The 27,834-nt window shown below is 42.7% G+C and overlaps 2 protein-coding genes across 2 annotated transcripts; one reads left to right on the forward strand and one right to left on the reverse strand.

The window, feature by feature from the left end:
• The first annotated feature begins 2,702 nt into the window (after positions 1–2,702).
• Positions 2,703–7,056, forward strand: ccnd1 (cyclin D1). The gene is made up of 5 exons (XM_029144935.3): positions 2,703–3,130; positions 4,473–4,688; positions 5,470–5,629; positions 6,080–6,228; positions 6,327–7,056. The coding sequence occupies exons 1-5, from the start codon at positions 2,933–2,935 to the stop codon at positions 6,480–6,482; spliced, it is 879 nt and encodes a 292-aa protein (XP_029000768.1). The 5' UTR covers positions 2,703–2,932; the 3' UTR covers positions 6,483–7,056.
• A 218-nt stretch (positions 7,057–7,274) lies between these two features.
• lto1 (LTO1 maturation factor of ABCE1) lies at positions 7,275–15,984 on the reverse strand. The gene is made up of 5 exons (XM_029145222.3): positions 15,818–15,984; positions 15,315–15,420; positions 15,133–15,203; positions 14,826–14,943; positions 7,275–14,540 (listed from the first exon to the last, which is right to left on the reverse strand). Exons 1-5 carry the CDS (start codon positions 15,874–15,876, stop codon positions 14,469–14,471), a joined length of 426 nt encoding a protein of 141 aa, XP_029001055.1. The 5' UTR covers positions 15,877–15,984; the 3' UTR covers positions 7,275–14,468.
• Positions 15,985–27,834: the final 11,850 nt, after the last annotated feature.

The raw sequence follows: 27,834 nt of genomic DNA on the forward strand, positions 1-27,834 counted from the left end.
ACAGAGTACCTTTCCCTGCTGTTGTGCACATTATAAGTAAGTACAGAAAGTATTTGGAAACAATTGTTCTGGGTGTTTTGTGTGTTCAAGCTCCACTTCTGGCCTCTGGCTTAAAGCAACATTTGACATTTGACAAGATGCGCTGATTTTAGCGTTTAGCTCAAGGACACTATTGTAAGTCTCCCAGTCTTTTATTCATTCTTTTGTTTTCTTTAACCAGTATTGATGTTATTACACATGAAATGAATCGGTCAATAAGATTCAACAATTCAAATAAATTCAGCACATGAATGAAATCGATTTTAACTTGTGGAAGAAGTAATAAAAAAACGACATGATGCAATATTGTTGATGTGGTAAATGCAGCCTTGACTCATAGTTCATTCTGTAGATGTGGGGGCTCTGTGGCTGATCAGTACGGAAGCTCTCCACTGTCCCTTTAAACTCTACCTTCCCCTGTTACCATAAAGCTGCTAGAAGAGCCTCACTGCAAAAGTCACATGCTCCAGCTCCCTTTGTTTCCCGCAGAAAGCCTCTATCTGTCTGTGAAAAAGAGGAACTCAACACGCCTCTAAGAAAAAACAAATCTGAGGGAAATAACATGATTCAGAATATTCCTGTTTTCCTTTTTTCATGTTTCTTCTGTATATTTTGCTTCCCACCATGTTTCGCATTTGCAAATATGTTTAATAATTTAAAATATTTTTTTAAATCATTTTTTGTTAAATGCTAACATAAAATCATTAGAACATTTTATGTTTTGTAAATGTTACAAACAGATGTAACTGGAAATCTAATAGGTTTATTATCATGAAACAGTCCTGATTGATTATAATTAAAAGAAAAAAATAACTGTATCAGAATAGCATTTAGAGAACAGATTTTTGGTTGGAAACATTTAAATGGTCCATAAAACAAATATCAAGAGTTCGTTTGAACATATAATCTAAAAACAAAGGTAAATAAAGTGGAAAACGTTTTAAGGTTTTGCACGTTTTCAGTGTATTTACATCTTCAAATACACAATGAGCACATGTTAAACACAGCACACACGCTTTTTATTATTTGATCTCTAATAACAACAACATATTATGCATGTGTTCGGATGTATCTCCAGGTTCTGTCCACAGAGGTGCAACTCCCTTCAGGCATTACGGTATTCAATCCAATAGCCAAGAGAGGAATTCCAAGAATGTGAAAAGCTCCAATTCATATTGAAACTAGATTAAAATGAGAGCAACTTAACACCAATGCTGGTTTAAGAGGAGTAACTAAATACACTGATACTAACAGGACCTGACTGATCAAACTGTAAGTGTCACAATACAGCATTTGGTCCTGCTGAATTGGTTTATCTGTCCTCTCCTTAGTCTGTCTGAATGAATCTTCTGGCTAAGAGTGAATATCTCAGATACACACAGAAAGCGGAGTTTGCGCACGGCAGTGTGTTAAAAAGGAATATGTGGACTCTACGACGTCAAGGGACTTTGAAAGGGTGATCAATAATGTCAACTTTTCCAGTGCACTGAACTTTTTCCCCACATGAAAAGTTACACCGACATCTGCCTAGTAACAGCAGTTCCTCTCATTGGTGCAACTGCAGTCTCCTCCCGTTTGTGTGTGTGTGTGTGTGTGTGTGTGTGTGTGTGTGTGTGTGTGTGTGTGTGTGTGTGTGTGTGTGTGTGTGTGTGTGTGTGTGTGTGTGTGTGTGTGTGTGTGTGCGCGCGAGTGCTTGTGGAAAAACGTCCAAAACTTTGCACTACAGATTCTGAATAAAAGCACTGATGATCATAGGCATTACATAATCAAGGAGTAAAAGATCATGTTCACAAAAATCAATGAAATCCAACTTCCCTTTACAAAGCGACTACAGTAAAGTTCTGTTCAGATGAGTTGACTCAGTCCTCAAATAATTACAACATAGATCTTGGACTTCCATTTGATGCTGTCTGAAGGAGTCACACGGTGAGATCTGTGTGATTCATTTAACTGTAATGTTAATAGGAATGGCCAACAACTACATTATCTACCGCTGAGCTATTAGCTAGATTACATATAAAAGCATATTTATAGTAGCACGTCCATGTCCATGAAGAATAGCTACAATACTTGTGGCTGATATCCTTCCTGTCCTTTTAGTTGTGAGTGCTAAGCGGAAATAAATAAAGTAGCACAGTGTGTTTCAGACTCCACTGTTGACCCATGTGCTCGCCTCATGTGCTGTGGGAGGGCTGCTACTTTCATTCAGCCTTGTGGATAAAGAACAAGGGCTGTAAAGTCGTTATCGCCCCCTACCGACGCTAGCGGCTGGCCTGCGCCGGAGCCCGGCTCCACCGAGGACAGACGGCCCCCCGACGCAGCCTCGGACCTCCCACCTCCTCTCCAGAAGCTACGAAGCAATAGGAGAAGGGGGCGGACACAAGGGGTGCCCTTACCTTTATATATATGTATATATGTGTGTGTGTGTGTGTGTGTGTGTGGTGTGTGCATATAATAGAATCTCTTCCTCGCGCGCTCCCTAGCAGACTGCTGGTCTCTTTGATCCCCCCTCCCCCTCGACGGCTGACGTCACCGTGCACGCCACCTCCTCCTTCTCCTCCTCTTCGAACTAGTGTGCGTGCGCGTGCGCGTGTGTGCGAGTGTGAGTGTGTGTGCGCCCGCCCGCGCGCGCGCGCGCGCGCGTGCGTCGGCTGGGTTTTTGTCTGGGAGAAGCGCTCCGTTCTTCAGAGGGCTCGCGCACACCGGAGGAGCAGCAGCAGCAGCACGCAGCAGCAGCCGCAGCGGCACGGCGAGAAGAAAGTGATTTAAAAAGCACCCGAGTGCGGCCTCCCGTCCGCTGTCGCCCGTCGCCTCTGACACGTAGAGACGCTCGAGCCGGGCGATACGCAACTTCTGTCGGCGGCGGTAATATTAAGAAGAGAAGCAGCGCACTATGGAGGACCAGCTGCTGTGCTGCGAGGTGGACTCCATCAGGAGAGCCTATCAGGACGTCAATCTGCTCAACGACCGCGTCCTGCGCACCATGCTGAAGGCGGAGGAGAACTACCTGCCGTCCCCGAACTACTTTAAGTGCGTCCAGAAAGAAATTGTGCCCAAAATGAGGAAAATAGTTGCCACCTGGATGTTAGAGGTTGGTTTTACTTCCTTTAACTTTCCGCCTCCTCTGAACTTGTTTGTGGCCCGTAGCCAGCGGTCGCGTTCGCCTCGAAGCGCAACTAAGTCGCGAGGTGGACGTTTTTGGGGCGTTCGAGAGGTGCACGTCTGTCATTTCACCGCGCGTGTTACATAAACGCTCTGAAAAGTATGTCCTCATAAGTGCTGGGTGGTCCTCGGGCTACACTGGCTACATACGCCGCTCGCTTCTCGCCCTCAATACCTTTTGTTACTCATTACTTTGACGTGTGTCATTTCTAAAAGGTTATGAGGTGGAATTGCACGGGGAAATATTCCAAAATAACCAGCAATGTACACGTATGCAGTCTGGCCCGTGCCAGTATTACGCGCCATCTTTGTTGTCGTATATGAGAAGGATTTTAATATCATTAAAAATCTATAACGTCGGCGACAATGACAGTAACTCGGCTAAATGAGCCACAAATGCATCTATATCATACGATTGGTACATTGCGGGTGGTAGACCTCATTCGAATTGTATGAGCTGGTAAAGTTTGTTTTACTTCACAAGAGCCGGTGCTAATCGTGAAGGTCGCTGGCGAAAAAGGACATTTCTGGAATATTGCAAAATGATGAAATGCATGTAAACAGTCGGATTTGATAGCTAAGGCGTTATTGAACATTTACATCAACTTTTGGAGTGAAGTCTTCGCGGTTTTATATTTTTTATTAATTTCCGAAAGCGTGCACCGCGGAGCCGGGGAGGTGTAGCCTGCAGCACGTGAAAACCTCATTCGGAGAAATTAATTTTTAAAAAATCCTTGCAATACTGATTCGACATAGCTGACGCTCTTCCGATAGGGCATTCGACGGGGATCATTTACATGCTAATTGTACGCAGCCTGGCAATTTTTAAATATTTATAAATATTTTTTGAAAAGATGACGAAGTTGAAATTGAGAGTGAAACTTGCTTAGACGCCACCTTTGTGTCTTAGTCAGAACTGACTGCAAACTAATTCCCGACTGTTTTCATTACTGCGACGCCCTATAACGTCCTCCGATAAATTACCCAGTAAAGCACATTGTGATTTTGGGTGTTTTAGTTTGCATGTAAAATAGAGTTTGCATAAAATGACGTGGCTCGTGGGATCTTTAAACTCTAAAATGTAAACGAATTTGTTGCACAAAATGTTTATTTCGTTTCAGAAGATTGAAAATATTGTAGCTAATGAATGCATATAGAAGAATACGACGTCGAGCTTGTGGGGGGGTGGGGGGTGGCTTAATAATGCGCATGAATGGTGCAATTTCCTTCCAGCAAGCAGCGCAACTCAAAGTGCCTTTCTCACCTTCTAGGTCTGCGAGGAACAGAAATGCGAGGAGGAGGTTTTTCCGCTGGCTATGAACTATTTGGACAGATTTTTATCAGTGGAGGCCACGAGGAAAACGCGACTACAGCTGTTGGGAGCTACATGCATGTTTCTAGCATCCAAGATGAAGGAGACTGTTCCCCTAACGGCGGAGAAGCTCTGTATCTACACGGACAACTCGGTCCAGCCCGGAGAACTGCTGGTAATTGAGTTCTGCAGACATGTATGTTGCATAACACATATAGTACCCACGCAGCAGGCAATGGAGACCACATGGCCAGAATGCATAGTTTACAATAAATTTTAGTTCGTCGGCGTCACCAATGATCAGAAAACACTGAATGTGTACAAACAAAGCCAATCAACATTTGGACTTAAACTAAATATATAATGGAAATGTTGATGTGGTGCAGCAGTCTCTGAATGGCTGCCTGTGACTTTCCCATGGTGACTGGAAGGCCTCTCTGGTTTCATGAATGGTCTCAGTGACTGCCAAGAAAACGCTGGTTTACAGTGACACCTAGTGGACATAAGACAAAGGTGCGGCTGTTGGCAGCGAAAAACTGAACAAGTCACTTTTCTTTTATGCTGCGACAGTAATTTAATGTGTCTCCATTCGAGGAGAATCGGCCGCTGTTCTGCAATTCTTTATCACACTGATTATATGTACTACATTTTTTAGCTTTATATTTATGGCAGGCATTCATAATTGAGCAGTAAATATGAAAAGCAGGCGTAGATCTGTACATTTTAGTGCTGAGATACCTTCTTCATATAAGTACTGAATAAAGAATTATTATAAACAAATGCAGCATTTTAAGTCTGCAGTTCAACAGAATTCAATTACATGTGAAGATTGAAGCGGCAGAACTGTAAAAAGTAGAGGAATTAAATGGCGCTGTAGCAGATGTAAGGGGGAGTATTTTTTCTGTCCAATAAGTGGGTCAGTTTGAGTAAATGCCTCTGGTTTGGTGTGTCCACAGCAAATGGAGCTGCTGGTTCTCAACAAGCTGAAGTGGGACCTGGCCTCAGTCACGTCTCACGACTTCATTGAGCACTTCCTCTCCAAACTGAAGATCCATCCGTCCACCAAGCAGATCCTCAGAAAGCATGCCCAGACTTTCGTGGCCCTCTGTGCCACAGGTAAGACACTGTTACAGTAAATATTGGTCATTTAAGAACGTTAACATGTATCTTCTGGACCTGCGACTTGTACATATACATATTCCTTACTTTTTGTCTTAACTTATACTTGATAATCTGTTATAGCTTAGCCAAAACCCAGTTTGGGATTGCTGCTTTTTGCCCTCTTTGACCCACTTTCTTGTTTTGTTATTCTAATCATGACTGCCATGTTCTCATTATTAGTTAATAAATGTTTAAGGCTTAGAGGAGCAGATATGTAGCGTTTTGTGATTATAATCAGTCACGGGTGGGTTTTTTTCTGCTTGAAGTCGAAGGCATTTGTTTAGTGGACCATGTGCTTATAAGAACCAGTAAACTAGTACTAACAACATGAAGTATACATTATGTCTTGTAATTGTAATTGCTTGGGAATGTGCGCTGTAACATGTCCCGGTGGTGTCTCTGCAGATGTTAACTTCATTGCCAGTCCTCCGTCCATGGTGGCAGCCGGCAGCGTGGTGGCGGCTGTTCAAGGTCTTTACCTGAAGAGCCAAGACCCCTCCTTGTCCTCTGAGAACCTGACCAACTTCCTGTCACAAGTCATACGCAGCGACCCGGTAGGCAAACGCTCCCAAAGCCCCACATCCCCAATGTGGTAAAAAGCAGCGTTGCAGGAGACGCTGGCAATGACTCACTGTGGTTCGTGTGCCTACAGGACTGCCTGCGGTCGTGTCAGGAGCAGATAGAGTCCCTGCTGGAGTCCAGCCTGCGGCAAGCTCAGCAGCACAGCGGCACAACAGAAACCAAACGCGTGGACGAGGACGTGGACCTGTCCTGCACCCCGACAGACGTCAGAGATATCAACATCTGAACTCACAGACAGCGTGTTCGCGCCGAGTGATAGGGAAAAAAGTTGCAGACAGAAGGTGGCAGCCGCTGCGCCGCCTTCTGTCATGTCTGATGTGCCACTACAGCTCGCCGTCTGCTTATGACTGCCATAACGGGGCCGAGCGCCCCCCTGGCCCGGCCCGCAACAGTCCCCAGAGTCACATTTCCTGACAGTGATGAACATCAGAGAAATGTACCAGCAAGAAAAGACAATGAATGTCGATGATGCGCGTGGGCTGGAGCTGAAGTAGATTTGTTTTCATATTCCCTTAAATATTAAACTAGGAATCTTTAAATTACTGCAGACTCAACCTGCCTGCTTAAACATCCCAAAGTATCATGTGCAGTAGGTCCTTGTAGTCTGTCTTCAGGTCTTCATCTGGACATTTTTAGAGGAGGAGGAGGAAAAGAGTTTTTTTTTCTGTTCAATCTAGAATGTTTAGACCTCCTGTCCAATCTCCCATGTTTGTCTTGTTGCAGTGCAGACATTCATTCTATATCCCTGCTTGCTTATGTTTAGTCACTTTATATAATTTTAGACTTTGTCATCAATTAGTCTTATACCTCTTTTCTTCCAAGCCTTTTGGGTTTGAATCCAAGTGTAATGAAATGCTCAGTCGTTACAAGCGAACGGACCGTGGACTGCTGGTGGTGACGTCTACCTTTCAGCTGCTGTCATTTGATCAGATCAAATTGATACAGATGCAAGCAGAGTAATCCACAGTTTTCTTTCTGTGTAGTTAAACCTGATGCCATTCCATCTTTGTTTTCTTAAAAAAAAAGCACTTTTGGTCAGCCCCGCTGGCTTGTTTAAAGAAATCACAGTGATTACACTTGTAAAACAACATGGAAATAGAAAGAGGGTTCATCAGGAGTCTTTTAGTGATGGGAGAGTCAGAACAACATCTGCATACAGCTGCACCTGGGACAGATTCATTGGGACAAAGGAATTGAGCCGTATGGCAGAAACGAATGCTGCTTGACACCCACATGAGTCTCACAGAAGTAAATGTTTCACACACCTAAAGACCCGCCATAGTTCAAGTTAAACCTCTTGCATGCAGAGCCAAAAACTGAAGGTCCAGAGTGTAAAGTAAAAAGAAGTATTATTTTTATACTTAAAATAATACTTTATTTTTATATAGCAAAACATATTTATTTTTAGGTTGCGTTTTTGGTTTGCTAACTAACCATGGCTCTGTTTGCTGATGCTTAACTTAACCGGCTGAAGAGGAGCCCTGCCAATGAGAAATATTTTAATACTACAGTCTGAATCTAATTTGCCAGGACAACATCTGCTCCATTCCTCCACCTTACTTCAAATACTGCTTGTGGGATGAAACTTACAATAGAGAGAGAAGTGTTGAGACTATTGACATGATTTTGCACAAACCTAAAATATGTGGGCTGCGTTTCCTAGGGGGATGTCTCAGAGTGGAGAGCAGAGGACAGACAGTGGAGAAGAAAGAAAGTGGCAAAAAGGGTGACAGCTCAACAGCAAGCTGTGTCTCAGTGCTGTAGAGTTCAAGACAGGGTTCCTGCACAGGACAGAAGAGGGCGTTTTTGACATGAAAGTGAACACATTGCCATCCTCAAATTTAAACTTTGACTTGGATTTGCGAACTGCGTAGGGACCCTGTCAATTAGGTTTCTGATTGTTCTTTAAGGATAGAGAGTAGGAGAAAAACACTCCTTGTATTCCGCTGCTATAGAAAATAAATCCCAGCTATGTGGTTAAAAAAAACTTTAAAAAAGGTAATGGATTAAATCGATGCTTTTCTCCTGTTATTTGCTGCTACATTTGGTTGTTTTTTTATACATACAAATGTCAATATACTGCCATTCTAGGTTTGAATTTTCTCATAGAAAATGTTTGTTATTGACATCCTCATGTTTTTGTAGATTCTATGTGATCAGTTTTTGTTTGTAATTACATGATTCTCCATACTATTCCAAAAAAAGGAAAAATGAGACGATGTACAGAAATGCTTTGATCCACAATACCTCAAGTGACAGTCAAAATCTATTTCTAATTTTTAGTCTTTTTGTTTGTTTAGTTTTTATTCTATTCTACTTGTGGGTTCAGTGCCCACTATAGCTCTGTTAAACGTTCTTGAGATGAAGCATCCGTGATGGAAACCAGAGAGTCCAGGGCATGCTTTGATACTGGTGCCATAACAGAAAATGGGATATGTATAACTCTGTTGAGTGTTAAGCTGTCTCGGTGAATGAGACTTTTATCCCCCCTTCAGGCCCGTTGTGGCCCTTCTTCCTTTCCCCCCTTTTTATATTTATAAAAAAGAAAAACGCTTTTTGCTCCAATTGTCAAACTGTCAATAAGTTGATTTGAGTTTGTAAATAGATTCAGTGTCATGCTTGGTAAGCCATAGACTGTTTTTACAAATCATTCTACACAGTTGTGTCTACTTCATGCCAGTTGTTTCTAACTGGAACAACAGTGTATTCATATTTGTGTCGCCTACACAATAAAAACGTGAATTAGAATGACTTGGGTAAACTGGTTGTCTGTTCTATCACCACAGAATATGATTTTTGAAATGTATATTATTGTTAAAAAAGGATTGGCACTAAATATATATTGGATTACTGTATATTGCATTATATACAAAACTGAATTAGCAATGCATCACTTTGCTGTAGCTCCATTTGCAGGGATGCAGCATGCCATTTAAAACAATCACGATGGTCTCCTCACTATGGCATCTGACACATGCAATACAGAAATGTCTTCTAATGTCTCTGGTCCTCACGTGTGTGCAGTCACTGACTCCAACCAGCTACAAGAAAACATATGTATAGGAACCTGACTATGGGTGAATTTGGTTATGACGGTGTAGCAGATCACATGTATGCAATTTCTTGTGTAATTATTTAAATGAAGCTGCCACAGGTTTAGATGACTGGTGACCTTCTGATACATCCTTGAGGTATCACTGCCTGATCTGCCCGGCAGCACAAGGACCTTACAAAAAGAGTGAATTAACTGAATAGTGCTGAATTGTGTCTATTTGTTACTTAGATTCTCTTGAAACACTTGAGAAGTGTTCTTTTCCCATTATTGCCCAGAAACTAAAAATTCAGAAAGAGCTGATATATGACATACCACACAATTAATATCATTATAATATAATTTTAGGTATTTTCTATGTTGAGTAGTCAGAATTCAAAATTCAGAACTGTACAAGCACTTCCACGAGAAAAAGTTAAAAAAAAAGTTTGGAATGAAATGCTGAGACACATGCAACACACAATTTGCTAAACTCACAAAAAGGCACACACACACACACAAACAGACAAACAGACACAGACACACACACACACACACACACACACACACACACACACACACACACACACACACACACACACACACACACACACGTACTATAACTGGAGATCATTTTCCTGGTTTGGTTTCTTTTTGCTCTGGTCCTGACCTCTCGTTAGAGAGAGAACAACAAAGTTCTGTCTGAATCCCTAAAGTTATTGTTTGACTAATGATTAACAGGAGTATTTGTATTTGCGTGTGTGTGGGTGTGTGTGTGAGTGCGTGTGTGTGAGAGACAGTACTCACTGATTTGTAATGCAAGGAATGTCTTTGATGGGGCTTCAGTGTGGAGAAAAAGGCGTGAAAGACTAATCCTTTCCCACAGGCCTGCCAGGGCCAGCTCAACCAGCAGCAGACAAAGACCCACAGCACACACACATAGACATGTTGTAAGAGACGTCACATGCAGTACTTCTTGATTATGTTGATTTGTTGACACCTCCCGCCACAGCGCCACGCAGGCACATCACATGTGGAGGCTCAACTAGAGGAGAAAAGATGTGTTTTTTAGGCGCATGTTGACGGCTGTGCTACATCACCTCTTCCTGGACAACACCCTGGAAGTGTGTGGGAACTGAGGTGACTAACTGTTTGAGGCAAAAGTTTCTGTGTGAATTTGCAGAATGTGATTTGATGTTATCATGATGCGTGTAGGATGTTCCCTAAAAGAAACCTGAGTGAATGGGAGCATCTGATGCTCTGAAACCTGCAGCTCACTCAGTACTGATGATGCCTCTGCATGGATGCTGGCTTTCACATTTGGTACTGATGGCAGTCTCTTCATCTCTTGCTGAGGAATGTTTATATTTATTTCATCTTCACATGGTGGAGGATTCAGTTGTATTTGTGGTTGGACCAAAACATGCATTGAGTTGCATTGACATGACAGATTCATCCTTGTTTTCACTCAGTTAAAAACTAACTAAGTCGTCAAAGGTCAGAGTAACGTTAACACCATCTATTCGATTCCATTTTTTTCTCTCACCATATGTTTTGATTTCACTACTGCGATGGAACAACATGAACAACATAAAAGGAAAGACAGAGACAATACAAGCACCTGTGTAACAAGAACTCAAACCTGCAGTAACATTCTAACTCTCCCACTCTCTTAAAGCAGTTGAGAGTATTGAGCTATAAACATTTCAAATTATAAAAGTGTACAAATGGAATAAATCTTAGGTCATGGTTTGTTCCTTTTATATAACGCTGAAGTCCATATCTCCAATCTCAAAATGCTGAACTGAAAATATGAAGTGTGGCTGGATGGTTGTATGAGTACGACACACAGACACAGCCAATCAGCGTTATAAACTAAGCAGCTTGATGCTGGTGCTGTATTATTGCAGTAGCACATTAGCATTAGCTTATCTACAACATAAGGTATATGAAATACTTAATCTACACTAATGCTACAACTTTCTGCTGTAGAAGAAATGTCAAAACTCAGTTTTTTAGCAGAAATCACAGAAGTTCTACGGCTGAGTTGAGGAGGCGACGTCTCTGTTCCCGTCCAGTTCTGCTGTTCTGTTCTGTTCTGGGCCCTTCATATATCGCTCTTTGTGATGCATCTAAGCACATGTCCAGTAGACACCGCTTGCTCATTTGTCATGCTCATTACAGGACAAATACATGGGGAATTCAGCGAACTGAGCAAACCAATAGACCACCAAGTCCTTATGATGCAGCTGAAAGCACCAGGATGAGCTCCTGCAGTAAGAACCGCTCAGTTTCCACTACTGCAACAAATCATAACGCTAAAGTCCAGACCTGGACCCCGTAGGTGTAACTACAGGTTTCAGCTGAAGGAAAGCATTTTGTATAAACTATGTGTGTTGACTCAGAGGACACCCACCAACACCACCCCCCCGCGGCCTCCTCTTGGTGCGCTTGTGGTGAAATCCAATGCCACCGTTCCATTCAGAGGCCTTTTCTGCTGCCGGCCGGCCGGCCGGCTGCATTTGTCACCACTGCTTTTCATGTCACCACTCACCACCTGCTCCCCACATTCCTCTACATTCTCTCAAAGACCCCAGTCCCTCCTCCTCTCCCTCCTACTCTTCCTCCTCATCTTTCTCCACCTTTTTCTCTCCTCCTTCCTTTCCTCCTATGATTACTATTCCTCCTCCTCTAACTCCTCACCCTTTCTCCCCCTTTTCCTTCTCTACACTTCACTGCTGCTACAATTGATCCATTCATTTTCTCTTCTTTGGATTCTTCATTTGAGAATCATTCACTCTGTCTCGTCCTTTGATTTTTTTGACTTTAAGAGTGTACAAGTTGTTCTAAAACACTCATCTGAATGCAGCCTCTCTCATTTGGCCCCTGTCACCCCTCCTTCCCCCTGCCTCCCTCTTTCTCTTTTCTCTGTTTGCTTTCAGAAGCTGCCGACTAGAAGACAGCGTTCACCTGCTGCCTGACACTGCATAAACCAGCTGCTACTGTACCCTACACACACACACACACGCCGTGCTGTCGGGTTATTGTCAGTGTGAGTTTGGACGTGGAAAAAAAGCGGGCTGACTGACAAAGGCTGAAAAACTCCCTTTGGTTGTCCCTGGTGCCTCCTAATGCTATTGTTGTGAAGCGTGTGGTGTGTGAGGACAAAGCGGCAGCATGTAAACTCTATGTACATTCACTCCTAGTGGCATAGATTCGTGACCTGGTTTTATTCTATGTTGGAGCGGGGGTTTGAAATTTCTCTCTACCAGCAGGAGCATCATCTAAAAGCCTGTACAATGTTTAATCACCAACACCAAAGCACCTGCTCTCATTACAGACAAGTGTGTGTCTGTGTATAATAAACAATCATTACATTCTGTTACAACCTCATATTCATCTTTGTTCCTTTATGGCTCAAAGACAAACTGTGGATGGTACAACTCCACCAGTCAACAAAGTATTCATACAACCAATGTCCTACTACTGTAAGTATATGTGCCCGCTAAACTGAAAACTGCTGGCAAAATAATGCAATCAAGATGATGTTGGGAGGCACCAAAAGGTTCAGAAAAACAACTAAAAACAGAAATTAAGCATGTCCTCAGCAAGCTTTTTGACTAAGATCCCAGTCCTTTATTAGTCCTTTATTTTGGGTGTGTGCCAATACTGACACCTCTTTACAGATTTTTTTCTTGTACACCAATCAGCCACATCATTGTCTCCACCTAGTGGCATTAGCAATGTAGTGCACAAGGTTCATCCCAGCTTGCTGGGCACAGTATGAGGCTGAAAGGCTGCAGAAAATAAAGCCGATGTAGCCAAACAGTCAGCTTGTATATTAAAACACCAGTGGGCTGGTAAGTCCACTAACTCAAAGTGAGACACGCCGCACCCTGGGCCTTGCATGGCAGCCCACCGATCCAGGGGACAAAGTAAATGCACAGGACCAATTTTGTTGTGCCATTGTAGCAAGTTTGATGATAAAAGGCTTTTTTTCTTCTAAATTATTTACAGCAGTTACTGCTACCACAAAAACATTTATATGTTGTATATATTTATTTTTTTCATTTTTATTACTTTTTTGTTTTTAATACAAACACTGATCAGCACTTTTCATTATGATTTGTAGTTGTTGCCACCCACGACCTCAGGTGTTTTTGCTGTGACAACCTCCCTCACTCACTGTCATAGCCTTACTCCTGTATACCTCTCAGCTGACAGTCAGGTCAAAAGCAGGGTACAATCAAACTAAATACATGTCTTTGGACTGTGGGAGGAAAACTAGAAAGGCACCTCCTGGTCTGACACCTGGATGACCCTGGAGTCAAACCCAGGACGTGATTTGTAAACACCGCAACAGCAGCCCTGTTATAAATTCTGTAGAAATTTAGGACTTTACAAACATTGGTACAGGTTCTAACAGAATCCAATGTGACTGTATATGTATGTGAAAGAGGCGCAGCTTGTCATTATGTTCAGTTTGTACAGGGACCCGTTCCTGGTAGGTCTGAAAATCCAATTCACTCACTTCTTCACTTCACTATAAACCTGATGCTTTATAAAATATCAATTTATAGTCTGATGCTTAACTGCGCTGAGGAAAAGATATACTGTAAGAAAATACTGTATGCAACAATGTCACCTTATATGACAGACACTGGATACTTGCCTAAAATTGATCTGTCAAAATGACGTATTAGTGAAAATTATGCATTAGTCAACAATGCAGTTTGTGTTCACTCATTTACTGCAAGTCCTTTACTAAAGCTACGGTAGAAGAAATACCATAATTTGTCAGTAATCCATAGACAAAAGTAGTAGTATGTTACAGGTTTTATCTTCTCAAATGTTATGTGACACCTTTAAGAGGGCAAACACTTCAGAGAGCACACTTCCGAACTTTTGTCTGCACGGTTCTTGGTTTCACACTGCGTCTCACACAATGAATCGCTACAATAATTCCTCTCACCCACGGAAACACCATCTCTCTCCCGTGCATGGGTCACACTGGAACTAGAGCAATTGCACATTACACCTCAAAACGTGAAGGCAATACCCACTCTAGAGTGTCCAGACCCTGACATGAACCAAGACGTCAGGGCTGTGGCCTCAGGGCAACTTCCCATTCTTCTGGCTGGGGCACAGAAACCGGCGCATTGCCACATCTTCAGCAGAGATTCAGAAAGATGTCCCCTCAGAGGTTTTGATGTAATTCTTGAAGTCAGTTGGGACACTGAGCATTGAGCAAATCTGGAAGATACACATTTTGGATTGTGACATGACAGTCGGACACTGAACACCCATCTGTGCCACTGAGTTTTGCCAAGTGGTTGTAAAACTGTCACATCAGAGTTAGTGATAGTTCCTATAGTCAAGACTTCAGCAAAAACTGCATTGATTCATTAAGTTTCTGGCTAAGATGAACCTAATGTTTCTCTGTAGTGTTTTAAGCTCAGCTTGTTCAGGTTTGATTCTGCACTGATTTTGATTTTCATAAACGTGTTGAATTTTAATTAGTGTAAGGTAATGGAGTACCTGTCTGAACTTGGCTCGAAGCTTATCCATGTCCTCTTGTAGCTTGACAGACTGCGGGTCATCAAGAGGACAGTTCTGGATCAAACCCAAGACAGCGTCTAGAGCTTTAACACGTTTCCTGACAAATAACGCAAGCAAAGATAAACAGAATGACACCAACAGTAATCATTCATTCTAGGTTAATTGCTCTGCAAACACAGTACGTCTCTATATGTGGAGCGAACTAATGAGATCAACCCACATCATCTAACTAACAACATTATACATGAACTGTGTAATTCATTTCCATTGTCTAAAAAGGTTGTACCTGGATTTGTCATCTGTGTTATGTTGAAGAAGACATTTCCAAGTAACTGCAAATCCATGGTAGAAGGACACCTGTTGGTTTAAAGGGCAGTGAACAAACCTTAGAGGCTGGAAGCAACACAAGTCATCCAAAGAAATGTAGATTTAGCCAAACTAATGACAGTTGGACTAATGCAGACTCACCTCAGCGGACAGCTTGGCGCCGTGAGAAGCACCGTGTCGACGGCCGTCGTGCAGGCCGCGGTGCGTGCCCCTCTCAAAGCCCTGTTGGTAACCCTCCCCCCGGAACCTGAAAATGTATTAATATGCAGTGTGTGTGTGTCAGGGACAAGAGCCACGCATTAACAAAATGCAAAAAAACAGTAGTCCTATGCAAACATCACATTGTGGACAAGTGAGACCGTTATTAGACACTACAGACACGGTCCTTGTCATTAATGAGCTCCAGTCTAGAGGAAAGAAAACTGATATTAACATTAGCTACAGATTAAAATCACAAGCACATTCTGTATATCAGTGCTGGGTGACACTTCGGGGGCCACTGGTAACAAATACGTTAGAATAAAGGCTTTACTGCAACCGCCGCTTTGTGTCGGTTGTTCGCTGAACCGAGAAATAACTCGAAGCGCCTCAAAGGCTCAAATATAAATCTCCAGAAAACAAACAGCCGCCAACAGAAAACTCACCGTTCATCCGCCATAACAATAGTGTCGAACATGTCTTCACTGCCAGACCCGCGATTCATCTTCACTTATTTTACACACGTATGATATAATATTATGTCGCGAGCTGTACTAACGTATATAAACAGCAGCCGTAGACAACACGCTGATCATGACCCTTATTGGTTGTACATCCGGTTTACGCTGGCGTCACTTCCGCCCTCTTCATCAGAGGCACGCTGCCCTCTAGGGGCCCGGAGGGGAATCGGCTGTTTCTGCATTCTTGTGTGTAACTGTATCTCATCCCAGTTTCTAAAGCTCCTTTTGCTATGTATACATAGTTGTGCATCTTATTTTGTATGGGCTTAGTCTACAACCACCAGGATGTACTAGAACAGTTTAAACTGAAGACGACTGCTCAACTGGAGGAAATAAAGCTGTACATCTATAGGTAATAATCACTACACAGACACACGCTTATATAAATATAATGATCAGTAGTGTTTTCATTTTGACGTGTCCACATCACCACAAACATAAAGTGACTCTTTAAAATAGCTGCTGTATATGTAACTACTCACAGCAGGGGGTGTGATAGGCCAAATAGGAGGTAAGACGAGTGGCCTTATTCTGCAGCGTCCGATGAACTAAGCTCTCATTTCATTGCCTGCATGGTTTATGTGTCGATGGTACCAGGAAAGGGCACGTGTGATGTCACTGAACTCCTGTATCAGGCGATCTGTGTCACAGCTGGGAAAACACAGCTGGAACCTTTATCTATGTGAGCATCAGCAGCATTAGCGTTGTGCCATGTTGGCACTGGTGCTGCAGCACACGTTCACCACATAGAGGAGCACTGATAAAACTTCTGCCATTAGTTTTGCAGTGGGATGAGTCTGCATGTGTTATTAATAAAAAAATATAGGAAAAAAATATGTGCTCAATAAAATCTTAGAAACCAACTTGATAGTAATGAACCATCATCGTGTCATAGGGATAAGAACTGAATCAGCCCTGGCAGTTTTATATATACTAGGAGACCTTCTGATGCGTGACAGTAGGAATCAAAGGTAAAAATATATAAGCCCACAATAGCTGAATTCCATCCAGATGCAAACTCTACAAGACTCTAGAAGATTATTCCATGAAAAAAGTTTACCCTCAAAAATTGGTCTGTTTTTTGACGCTTCACTGTGTCAGTGAGTGTGAGTGAGTGAGTGTGCAGGTGCATGTTTGTGATGTGCTGCTACGCGGCACGTGCCTGGCACAACTCCAGTGCAGTGCAGCTGTGTAAATGGCAGCTGCAGAACACAGTTTGTCTGCACAAAGAGTTATGGAGAGATTAGCACGTTCACCTTGTATATTTCCATTTACATAGTTACCATTTTAGAAACCATATTATTTTATTTATTCATGATATATTTGCTGCCCACTGCACTGGTTTGTCCCAAACTGCATTTTGCTGCCTTGTGTAATGACGGTAACTTTGAATCTACTCTAATCTAATCTCAACCTGGCTTTGAACCCATCTAACTCCTGGAGACACCTGTGGAGTGGACTGCACAGGGTGGGTACAGTACCATAGTGTGTTTGACAAGGACCAGGTGACCTTGATAATCGTATACCAGGTTTTCTAATATAGGTTCCATTTCAGCAGAGAGCTGCAAGCCACATGTCTTTGTACAGCATTCACTTTACACAAGATGTAGGGACCAGACTGTCAATGCATACAGTACTAATACCAAATGAACTTTCTTAATCTAAAAAAGGAATGAGTTTTCATACGACTGAAAGAGTGGTCAGGGCAGTGTCTGTGATGATGAAGTGGTGAACAGGGGTCAGTAGGGGGAAACTGAAAGCCGGCCACAGTCAACAGAGTGCATGGCAGCTTGCTCGGCGGTCAGGGTGCCCACAGTGACCCCAGTCCAACAGCATCAGAATCACCACATGGATCTCAATAGTAGACGGACTGTGTGGAGATGAGCTGAACATTTTTTCCGTCCAACATGTTACATTCTCTAAACACTACAAATGACTCAATGACACCTTTACTTTTGCCACGACCAGCCACAAAACATCATCCAAGATAAAGATAATGTGTAATATTGTGTACAAATTCTTAATATGTTATTTATTCCTGTCTGCTGTCAAACGTTGCAGGAAACATCTACAATGTGGTTTATTACCGTTGACCTACATTTTCAGAGTGACATCCAGCAGATCTCATGATTGCTGAAATAATTGTCTCCTTATATTTAATTTAGACCAATTACCTATAATAATTTTAAAATGATATAGGAACATGTTAGCCTGTGCTGACTGTCAGGTTGGTGTAATGCGAGCTACAAGGTTAGCTTCAGGGCGACAACAGTGTGTTGTACATGAGCAGAGTGTCCTCTAATCACCAAGATAGAATGTTGCTGGGTCTGGATTGTGACTGAGGCCTCGTGCTGTTTCCCACAAACCAAAATATCACAGCTTCCTCATGAGGACCTGAAGCCTACCCCCTGTAACACAATGTTGTATTCTGTCATTCATAAACCAACATCCTTGATTCATTCCTGGATTTGTACATTTATCCATCTATCTAAATGTTCTACAGTTCATACATGTAACTGTCCCGTATATGCTTCCACGACCACGATGGAGCTGAACCATAGTAACCTCTACCTGAGAGGCCACAGAGGTCAGAGGTTATCTGAAAGGTGATAGACCGAGCAAATGGACAACTTCAAAAGAAGCAGCTATTCCTGTGTCATCACAAAGCGGAGGGCTTTAAGCTGTTATGCTCAACATAAATATGACATATCATACATCACCTCCGCCCCCTGCCCAGTCGCAGGTGAAGGGCATAGCTGTGATAGGCTGAGCAAACTCAAACAGGCTTATTCTATTTGCCTGTTTGTTCAGATGAAAAGATAAATGTCTAAATGTCTTTGGAGGTTACTGAGTTCTGAGTCAGCACGGACTTCATAAACATAACAAAGACACCCACATGCATCAGGAGGGAATACATGCCTCCATGGACCCAAGTGCGTGTGTGGCAGGCAGCTGCAGGGACACGTGTGGGTATGTGAGCAGCTGTGTTTGCAAATCTGGAAACTGTTGAAAAATCCATCAAAAAGTCAAAGAAGAGAGCGGTCATCGAGTGTCAGGGACGGTGAAGGAAACACATCTCACCCAGTTTGTGTGGGTGAACCTGTTGTACTTATGTTGCCAAGTCCAGTCTGAAGCTTGATACCAGGTCCGAATAAAGGCGTAGGCTGAAGAACGCGTTCTGTTGGCTCAGGCTCAGAATAAAACTCTAACTCGCATATTTTGGGATTCTGTGCACAGAGGAAACAAGCACAGTCACTAGGAGGATGCTCAAGAATCGCATGACACAGTAGACAGCCTTGTAGTGTGCTGGCACCAGGGATCTTGGCTTGCAGTACAGTGTTTTCTTAATGTCCCCACTAGATGGCAGTGCATGATTTAAAGTCACACAATAACTGAAGCCAACTGCGAGCCACATGTTGAATGTAGCCAACATCAGCGTTAAAAGAGAAGACACGTTGACTCAGCGTCACCCATCAGACGCCGCCATTCATTTTAAATATTAGAACCATCTCCAGCAGATGCTGAACCAAACATCTAGCACCCAAAAATAATGGGACCTCCAATGTCAAATCAAAAGCTGAGAAATCTTAACCACATGCTGTAAAAGTCACTTTATTAGACTGAATTAGCTTGTTCCAGTGCACATGGATGTAGATTGGACCTTTATCTGACTGTGACTAAGTCATTGAACTGTATTATTACAGTTCTACCGCAGAATGTCCGAATCTGTCTGGACACATGAACATTTAACTCCAGCGGCCTCCTCCTTCGTCACTGAGGCTTGTAAAGAAACAGAGCTGCAGGGTCTCACAACTGCCAGTTACTGGGAGGTCTCTTCAGATTCCTGTCTGACAGCGAGGGTCCTCCACTCTCTCTGGAGAGCCCCTTCACCTCCAACTACCAGAGAGCAAAGCTTGAGCCACACACACACACACACACACACACACACACACACACACACACACACACACACACACACACACACGCACGCATGCATGCACCCCCCCCACACACACACTTAATTATTTTAGACAAATTATGGACACTGGGGGGATGCTTCGGCCTCCATGTGGTCTGGAGAAGGAACATTTAACTCATTGTTGCCCCCTAATCCTCACCTCCTCCCTTCCTGTGACCCCCGCTGCCGGTCCCCGACCCCTTCACCGACAACTCTGCCAGATACATGAGGCTATAAATGAGGCTATATTACACGCTTTTTTGTCCTTTGAATGTTTTTTAATGCATAATTTTTATTGAAATCTTTTTTTAAAGCATACATATCCCTCACAAGTGACACAGTGTGTGACTAAGGATGACACCTAAATAGATAAGTCCTTATCAAACTTGCAAGTCAAGAGAGATGTGTCTAAACTAGGTGGAATAGGCGTGTTAAAAGATGAAGAAATAAATACAGGTGAAATCAAAATCAACTTGTTTTTTATTTTTTTTGCAAGATTTGAGGCTTATAATTTCAAAAATACCTAACTTGACTTGATTGATGGTCAAGGGTCTGGTAAAGGATGTTGCACAGGGGATGAGTGGCCGTCTGCACAGGGACAATGGGAAGTCTGTGTAAAGTTGTTATTACACTCAAGGTTTGTCAGATGTTGGACCCATGTGAAAGTAGCTCCTTCAGAGGAGTTGCGCGTTTTATTGGCAGTAGAGTGGAAAAGTGAAACAGGGCTTATGAGTGATGCATGTTGCATTTTATTGGGAGCATTTTAAATTTAGAAGTTGCTGTGAGGAAAAAAGTTGTCAGTTGTCAGACTGTACATCACTGAGTGAGCTCAGCGGCAGAGGGAAGAGCCCTCAGATCTCTGTTACAGACGGCGGGCGGGCTGCGGGGTTAAAACAGGACTTCCTGGAAGCACCATTCGAGTGCCAAACAACAGCCATGGCTTTGCTTTTATTATAAAGCTTTTTAAACTAACCCTGCTTTCCGATGAGGTGTTAACTTTGGGTTTAAAGAGTTACAGTTTCCTAAATATTTCAGAATTAACCAATAATTAATTAGTAAGAGAGACTGGACTGATTTAAAGGCTTGACTCAAGACAACACAACATATGTGTTCTTTAAACTCAAATTCAAGTATATTGTGTAGTTGTGTGCAATGTAAGAGTACAGCTTGACAATGTGAATGTTAAACATATAATAGTGGTTTGATGGCCACCCAGAGGCCTTGTCATGAAAAAAATGCCTTTTAATATAAAGCTCATTTTAAATGAGCTGTTCAGATCATGTTAAAAAGCTAAAGCTAAGCAAATTAGAAGACAATTAAACACAAACAACATTAAATCTAAAGTCTAAATAGTTTGATCAATGTGTTTTTTTGGCACCCCTGCAATGATCTATCATCCCAGGGCTCGTGTTATAACACAATGAGGGTGTCCTGACCTCCAGGTTGGAGATCTACATCGGGTTCCTCTGTGACCCCGCTTCCTGCGGCCAACAGCTTACTTACCTGTGAGTGGCAGTGACAGTGCATGCTTGACTGATACAGTCTTAAGGTGTACTTGATGGATGAGCCGACGACCAAAAGATCTGTTTGCCTTGTTGCTTTCAAAGGCCTAGCGTGACCCACCGACATGGATCAAGATTGGAGCCCCACTTCGGCCACACCGGAACACCAGCAGGTTGTGACCTCTGACAACAAGATCCAACATCATGCGGAGACTGCACATCAATAAACACTTTGAAACTGCTCCGTGGCCTCGACAGCCATCCATAGCCCCAACAAAGCCTCGCTGTGACACAAAGACAACACAATTGGAAAACGGGAATGCATGAGTTGAGAAAAGTAAGGGCTGTGTGGGAGCGAGTGGAGGGAGGGAGGGGGGGAGGAGGAGGGGGTGGAGTGGCGGTGGAGCGGGGGGAGTTTAAAAAACAAATCATTTGATGCAGAAGCTGAGCAGAGGCCATTTGACTGCTCCGAGGACTATATGGACTGTGACTTTAGGGCCTGTTTGCTCTAAAGTGATGCCGGTTTTCGAAAGGCCCCTCTGAAGTGACAGCTTTCTCTCTCCTTCTGTCCCCGTGTGGTGCAAGGACCCGTCCAGGGCCCCGAGACGGCCGGAGACACTGGGCCGTGACAGCTACACACACGAACACACAAACACACACTGAGCTGTGGCTCCGAGTCTTTTGTTGCCAGGTCCTGGTCCACTGATCTTCCTCGTTGGAGGAGGACAATGAGAGGGCAGTCAGTCAAACAGGCAGTCAGTCAGCTACCGTCTGCTTCCCAGTAACATAGCAGGCAGTTGCACGGGCAGAACTAATCTGGGAATGTCTCTCCAGGTCTTTTCCAAAAAAATACTTCCTTAATGAGGAATAAAAAAAACTAAACATGGACATCCACTGAAGCTCCACCTTGATCGAGACTTTATTTAATAAATGCAATCGAACACATATCAGCAAAAGGAATAAAATTTCAACAGTCAGGTTTAACGCTGAGCTGAATAATAGCATTTAACATATTTTAGTCACCTGATGAATTCAACTGCCGTATCTTTTCTACTCTTAACGTTTTCATTTGCCTTAGCTGCTAGGTTTTAGTCAGCGGGTCAAGTAATGGCTGTCACAATGAGCTCAGGATGAGCCAAAAAGCAGATCTGATAATAATTACCTCAGGGCTTGTTACTACGTGACTACTTCTAGTTGATTCCTCGTAAGAAACGTCACCATGAAGCCCCACGTTACGGAGCTGTAGGATTTGCAGGTATGTTGTGTGGTCAGAATGTGTGCAAGTATGCTTAGCATTCACGTTACTGCATTTCTGGGAAGAAGGCCCACTTATGTAATGAAGTATTCAACTGTCTTATACATGGTTCCAACAATTTTAATTCACTTGTTTACTGATATAGTTCAAATATATCAACAATGCTGAATGTTTTAATTATTATATTAATTTAAATGTAAAATCTTTCTTAAAATGTAAAAACCAGACAACAATACTCTTAAATTATAAAAAAAATCAACATTATAAACACACAAAAAAATCACCAGACTTCATCAGCTGATCAGCAACAAAGGCAAAGGGGTGAAACCAGCTTTAAGCAGCATTTGCTGTCCTTTTTTCCCTCTCCCCCTCTCCATCAATCTGAGAGCTTCTATTTGGGATGCCCCTCTTCATTTGATGTGGCAGCAATTAGCAAGGGGACTTTTGTCCCTTTGGGCAGACGGGCGGTCCACTCCACTGATCCCCGTCCATACAGGCTGAATGGAGAAAACTGAAGGTAGCATGGCATGTGGATCAAACAGACCTGCTAGCCACTGTTATGGCCCCTCAGCTCGCTCTTTTTTATTGGAGAAGAAGGAAGAGGAGGAGTAGAATGGACGGAGAGAAGAAAAAGTGCTGAGGTGTTAGTTTTCCCATGAGAATGCTCTGTGGGGGGGCACGGCTTCTTCATGGAACTTCTCTCATGAGAAATAAATGCAGTGTTTTTCCCTAATGCTTCCCAGCCTTTCTCTCCTGGCTAGTCACACAATGTGACCCTCAGCTAACTATATATGAGTAACCTTGATCTGTCTGTCTGTCTGTCTGTCTGTCTGTCTGTCTGTCTGTCTGTCTGTCTGTCTGTCTGTCTGTCTGTCTGTCTGTCTGTCTGTCTGTCTGTCTGTCTGTCTCATCGTACACATACATAAATATTAGGTGTCTCAGTGTGCTCAATTAATGGTGATTACAGCGCGAGGGTCATAAAGTATTAGTTGATGCCACCTGTTGACGTTGAATCGCCATCAAACGTCAGGTGCATTATTTATACCTTGCATTTTTGCCATGCAGACGTCTTTAGAGGTGAATCACTGTGTACATCTTTGCCTCTATGGACGTACCATGGTAATTATGCCTGTTATCTCAACAAGAGCTCACATTATTCCATTACTCCATACTCACTAAACCCACCTGTATATTGTTGTACTGTCTCAACACAACTTGACTTTAATTTTTGCTGCTGTATTTTTAATTTTCTTCTCTGTTTTAGCACTTTTTTAAATAACTAACAAACAGATAGAAGGTTTTTTGACACTTAACTGTTTGGTTTTTAATCAGTCACTGTATTGTAGATATACAGGAGAGCCCTGGAGCTATTGGCTGTACAAAAGAAACATGACAAAACCTTGTGAAATAAAAAATATTATATAAAATGTATTATGCTTGGCCGGTTCTTATATTTAATTGTTCTGTCATTCATTGGAAAGCAACAAAGAAATAAATGCTCGGTAATATTTAAATTTTTCAATCACGAGGAATGTGTGGTTTATTGCAAATATAACTCCTAACCAAATGGTCCTTCTAATATCAAGTTACCGCCGCTGGTATCAATAAACTGATCCTAATTTCACACATTTGGCTCCATGGTCTCAAATGTGATGCCTTACTACACCGACGCTGAGTGTTGCCTCAACAAAGGCACATGAAACTCATTGATCAGCGCCTTTCAAGTCTGTTCCATATGCCTGCCCTTTCTTCTTCTGTGGTTAAAATGAAGACCTTCTGGTCCGGGAGAAATGTCAATCAGCTGTCTTGTGAAAACAGAGAAGAACAATTGATTAAACGGCTGGAGGGAAATAGCAAGTCAGTGAAAACCACCGCTGTCTCATCAATAAAGAGGTTGGGGCATTGTTGTTTTACAGTTAACAGGGGGCCGAGGACAGCCCCGAGGGCAGTGATGTGTGTGTGTGTGTGTCTCAGGATGTCAGCGGGGGACCTCTCCATCAAACTTTAAGACAGTAATTTGCCACCTCATTACTAACATTTAGCCCACAGGGAGCGTGAGGGAGGCCCTACAGAGACAGGAGGCGGGGAAGTCATGAAATTACACATGCTGATGGAGGGCTGGATGTTCTCAGCTCTTCACTGATCATTATCAGCTAATTATTTACTGGGCTTCACTTAACTGATCCTAAAAACATGATACATGAATATTTATTGGTCAAAGAAAGTTTTTTCATATAAACTATGTCAAAATTGATAAAGTTATGGATCCCAACATCTTCAACACGTTGTGGTTTGGACTTTAGACAATATTGTATTGTAACATTGGTAAAAGCATTATAAGACACTTTTAATTAGTGGCTTTTAGTGGCAGAAGCTCAAAACATGACATTTACCCAAGATAAATGCTGAAATTCAAATATGAGCGCATCACTGAAAATCTCTATAACTATAACTTCTTTTTATAACTAACTAGAACCTATTTTGATTCTAATTTTATTAGCTGTGTTGGTTTTATTAGGCCTGAGTGATGGATTGAAGTGATTCATTTGTTTTCTTTTCATTCAAACAACGTATAATTCCATTTCTGAGGTTGAAGCTTTCTGTGCTGTCACTCCGAGGCCGGCGCCACCTGTTCTGCCAAGCTACAACACGCCTGCACGCGTCAACAAGCTCTAGCGAGACGGCTGCAGCAGCTTAAGACAACAAAATAATAATCCAGTGCTTCTGACGTGGAACAAAACGTCACGCTGTGTAAAGTTTGTGATAACTCAAAGTAGCGGCATGAGAGACCTGTTCCAGCATCTGAGAACGAAGCACCAGTGGAATCAGAAAGATTCTGGTGTCTACAGCTGAGCTGGTTCCAGAACCACAGCTGAGACACATCAGGCAGGAACAATACAGCTGTTTCCATCAGGTTAATATTGAACATGTTTGTTCTCCTACTGCCGACGTTAAAGCAGGGTTTGTTTAAAACAATACACAACGACAGCGTTGCAAGTGTCGCACACAGCTGTTAGAGGCTATTTTGAGAACGTCCACCTGTGTGACCGAGGACGTTATAGGTCGAGTGTAACCCCAGCAAAGAACGATAAACACATGTCCCAGCGTCTGACATGAAGTCAACATCACAGCAACTCGTTCCACCATCAGCACTCTGCCAGGAGGTGGATGAAGGGACGAGGGACTTCTCCAAAGGAGACGGAGGTTTGATTGAAGCCAAGGCCAACTTTTAATTGATGCTGTTATTTATAGTAATGTTCTGCTCTTGTTGTAGTGCAAAATTATAAAAGCGGCCGTATTCATGGCTAAAAGGTTGCACTTTTGCACTTACAATATTTATTAAATATCTAGACCCAACCCAGATATGGTTGAACCAATTTAGACCAGCGTTCATACTCTGAAGTTTGTTTTTGTCAGATGCCAGGGTTGTGTAAAACTGTAGGTCTTGTTGATTGTTGTATCACCCAACATGTAAAAAGATGACACACTTGAGAGGGATTATTTCTTGACAAAAAACACATACAGTTGGAACAAATAAATATCAATGTATCGACATAAATCCCATTGTTAATAAACCAAATAAACAGACAGAGTAATGAAAGAAAGTGACTACAGTGTGTGCAGCCAGCATCAAAGTGAAGCAGCAATATGGTTAAACTGACCTGGTGCCATTTGTACTCACAAAGGCAAATTGTGCCAAATCATGATGCCGTCATCCATCCATCATACTTCACTCCTGATGTTTTCATCTTATGATATTTGTGACTTTGGTAAATCAAATCACATTTCACAACCAAAAGGAAATGGCAAAGAGTGCTTTTACATTTTATCTTATATTTTGAAACATGTTTCGAGAGCTTTGGAAAGCATTGTGGTTCTGCAGGATGCTGGTCTAGAAGGACACCACACAAACCCAACTGTGTCCAGATCAGGCCACAGACACAAAATACATAAATCCATGTTTGGCCACCTTCAATACACAGTGCATCCATCCAAAGCCCGTCTGTTTCCATCTAATCTGACTTCTTCATGCTGTCATCTTTTTAATGTATCTGTTTTTTAATCATAATGATGTTTTGTTAGGTTTTGGAATCCCAGCGATACCCGAATTCACCTCTGCACTGCTCCTGCAGCAGGGAGCCACGTCTCTCAGAACAATCGCTGCACTCTAAAAGAAATGAACTGATCTCTCCAGCTTCCTTGCGTCGGGTCAGAGAAAGACGTGAACCTTTTCAGTCACAGACTCCCTCTTTCATTTGCTTGCGTTATCCCACAGTCCTAGTGTGTGTGTGTGTGTGTGTGTGTGTGTGTGTGTGTGTGTGTGTGTGTGTGTGTGTGTGTGTGTGTGTGTGTGTGTGTGTGTGTGTGTGTGTGAGGGCGGAGGGGGAGACAAAGGAGAGAAAACCTTGCATCCAGTTACAGGTGGTGGCATCTCAATAGGCCAGAGAGGAAAGAGCTGCCTTTGAATGCCACATAAAAGGACAGGGAGGGATGGGATATATGGGGATACCTTCATTTCTCTGACGGCAGCCGTGCATACAAATGGGAAGCTATGTAAGGAATCTCCTCTTCGTCCTCTCTGTGTCTCTCTCTCTCGTGCCTTTGTGCAGTCTCTCGGCCTCAGTGAAGCGAGGAGGGCTGTTCTTTTGTGGTTTGATGCGCTCACTCTCCCATGCCACTGGGGTGTTAGGAACCTTGTAGGACAAGAGTGATGACACCACGAGGGGCACTGCTCTGTGAGTGTGTGCGTGTGTGCGTGTGTGTGAGTGTTTGGAGTGTGAGAGGTTTACCATGTCCAACCTATTCATCATTTGTCAATGCCATCGGCTGATCAATTAGGGGAGAACAAGGGAGCCACTGACTCCTTGCTCCGGGGCGACCGGGCCACACACACACGCACTTGCACACATTCACACGCACACACATGTGGGTTCATATTTTTAAAAGCCAAACCCCTTAAACACACATTCATAAACAGTACATTAATAAACACATCAGTCATTTGACAGGTCACGAATTGCTACTTACTGTTATTTTTACTGTATAAAATAATATTTTGCATACAAAGGTACTTCAAATCCTTCAAAATCAGTTCAGCTTGATGATAAAGAATATGAATTTTTACAGTGAATGACACACATTATACACTGCCACATATTTAATGAGCAAACGCCTGAGCTCCCAGCAGAATGTCAGAATCTGGTGAGGGGAAATGTTAAGGTCCTTA

This window comes from Betta splendens, chromosome 3 (assembly GCF_900634795.4).
Source record: "Betta splendens chromosome 3, fBetSpl5.4, whole genome shotgun sequence".
NCBI lineage: Eukaryota > Metazoa > Chordata > Actinopteri > Anabantiformes > Osphronemidae > Betta > Betta splendens.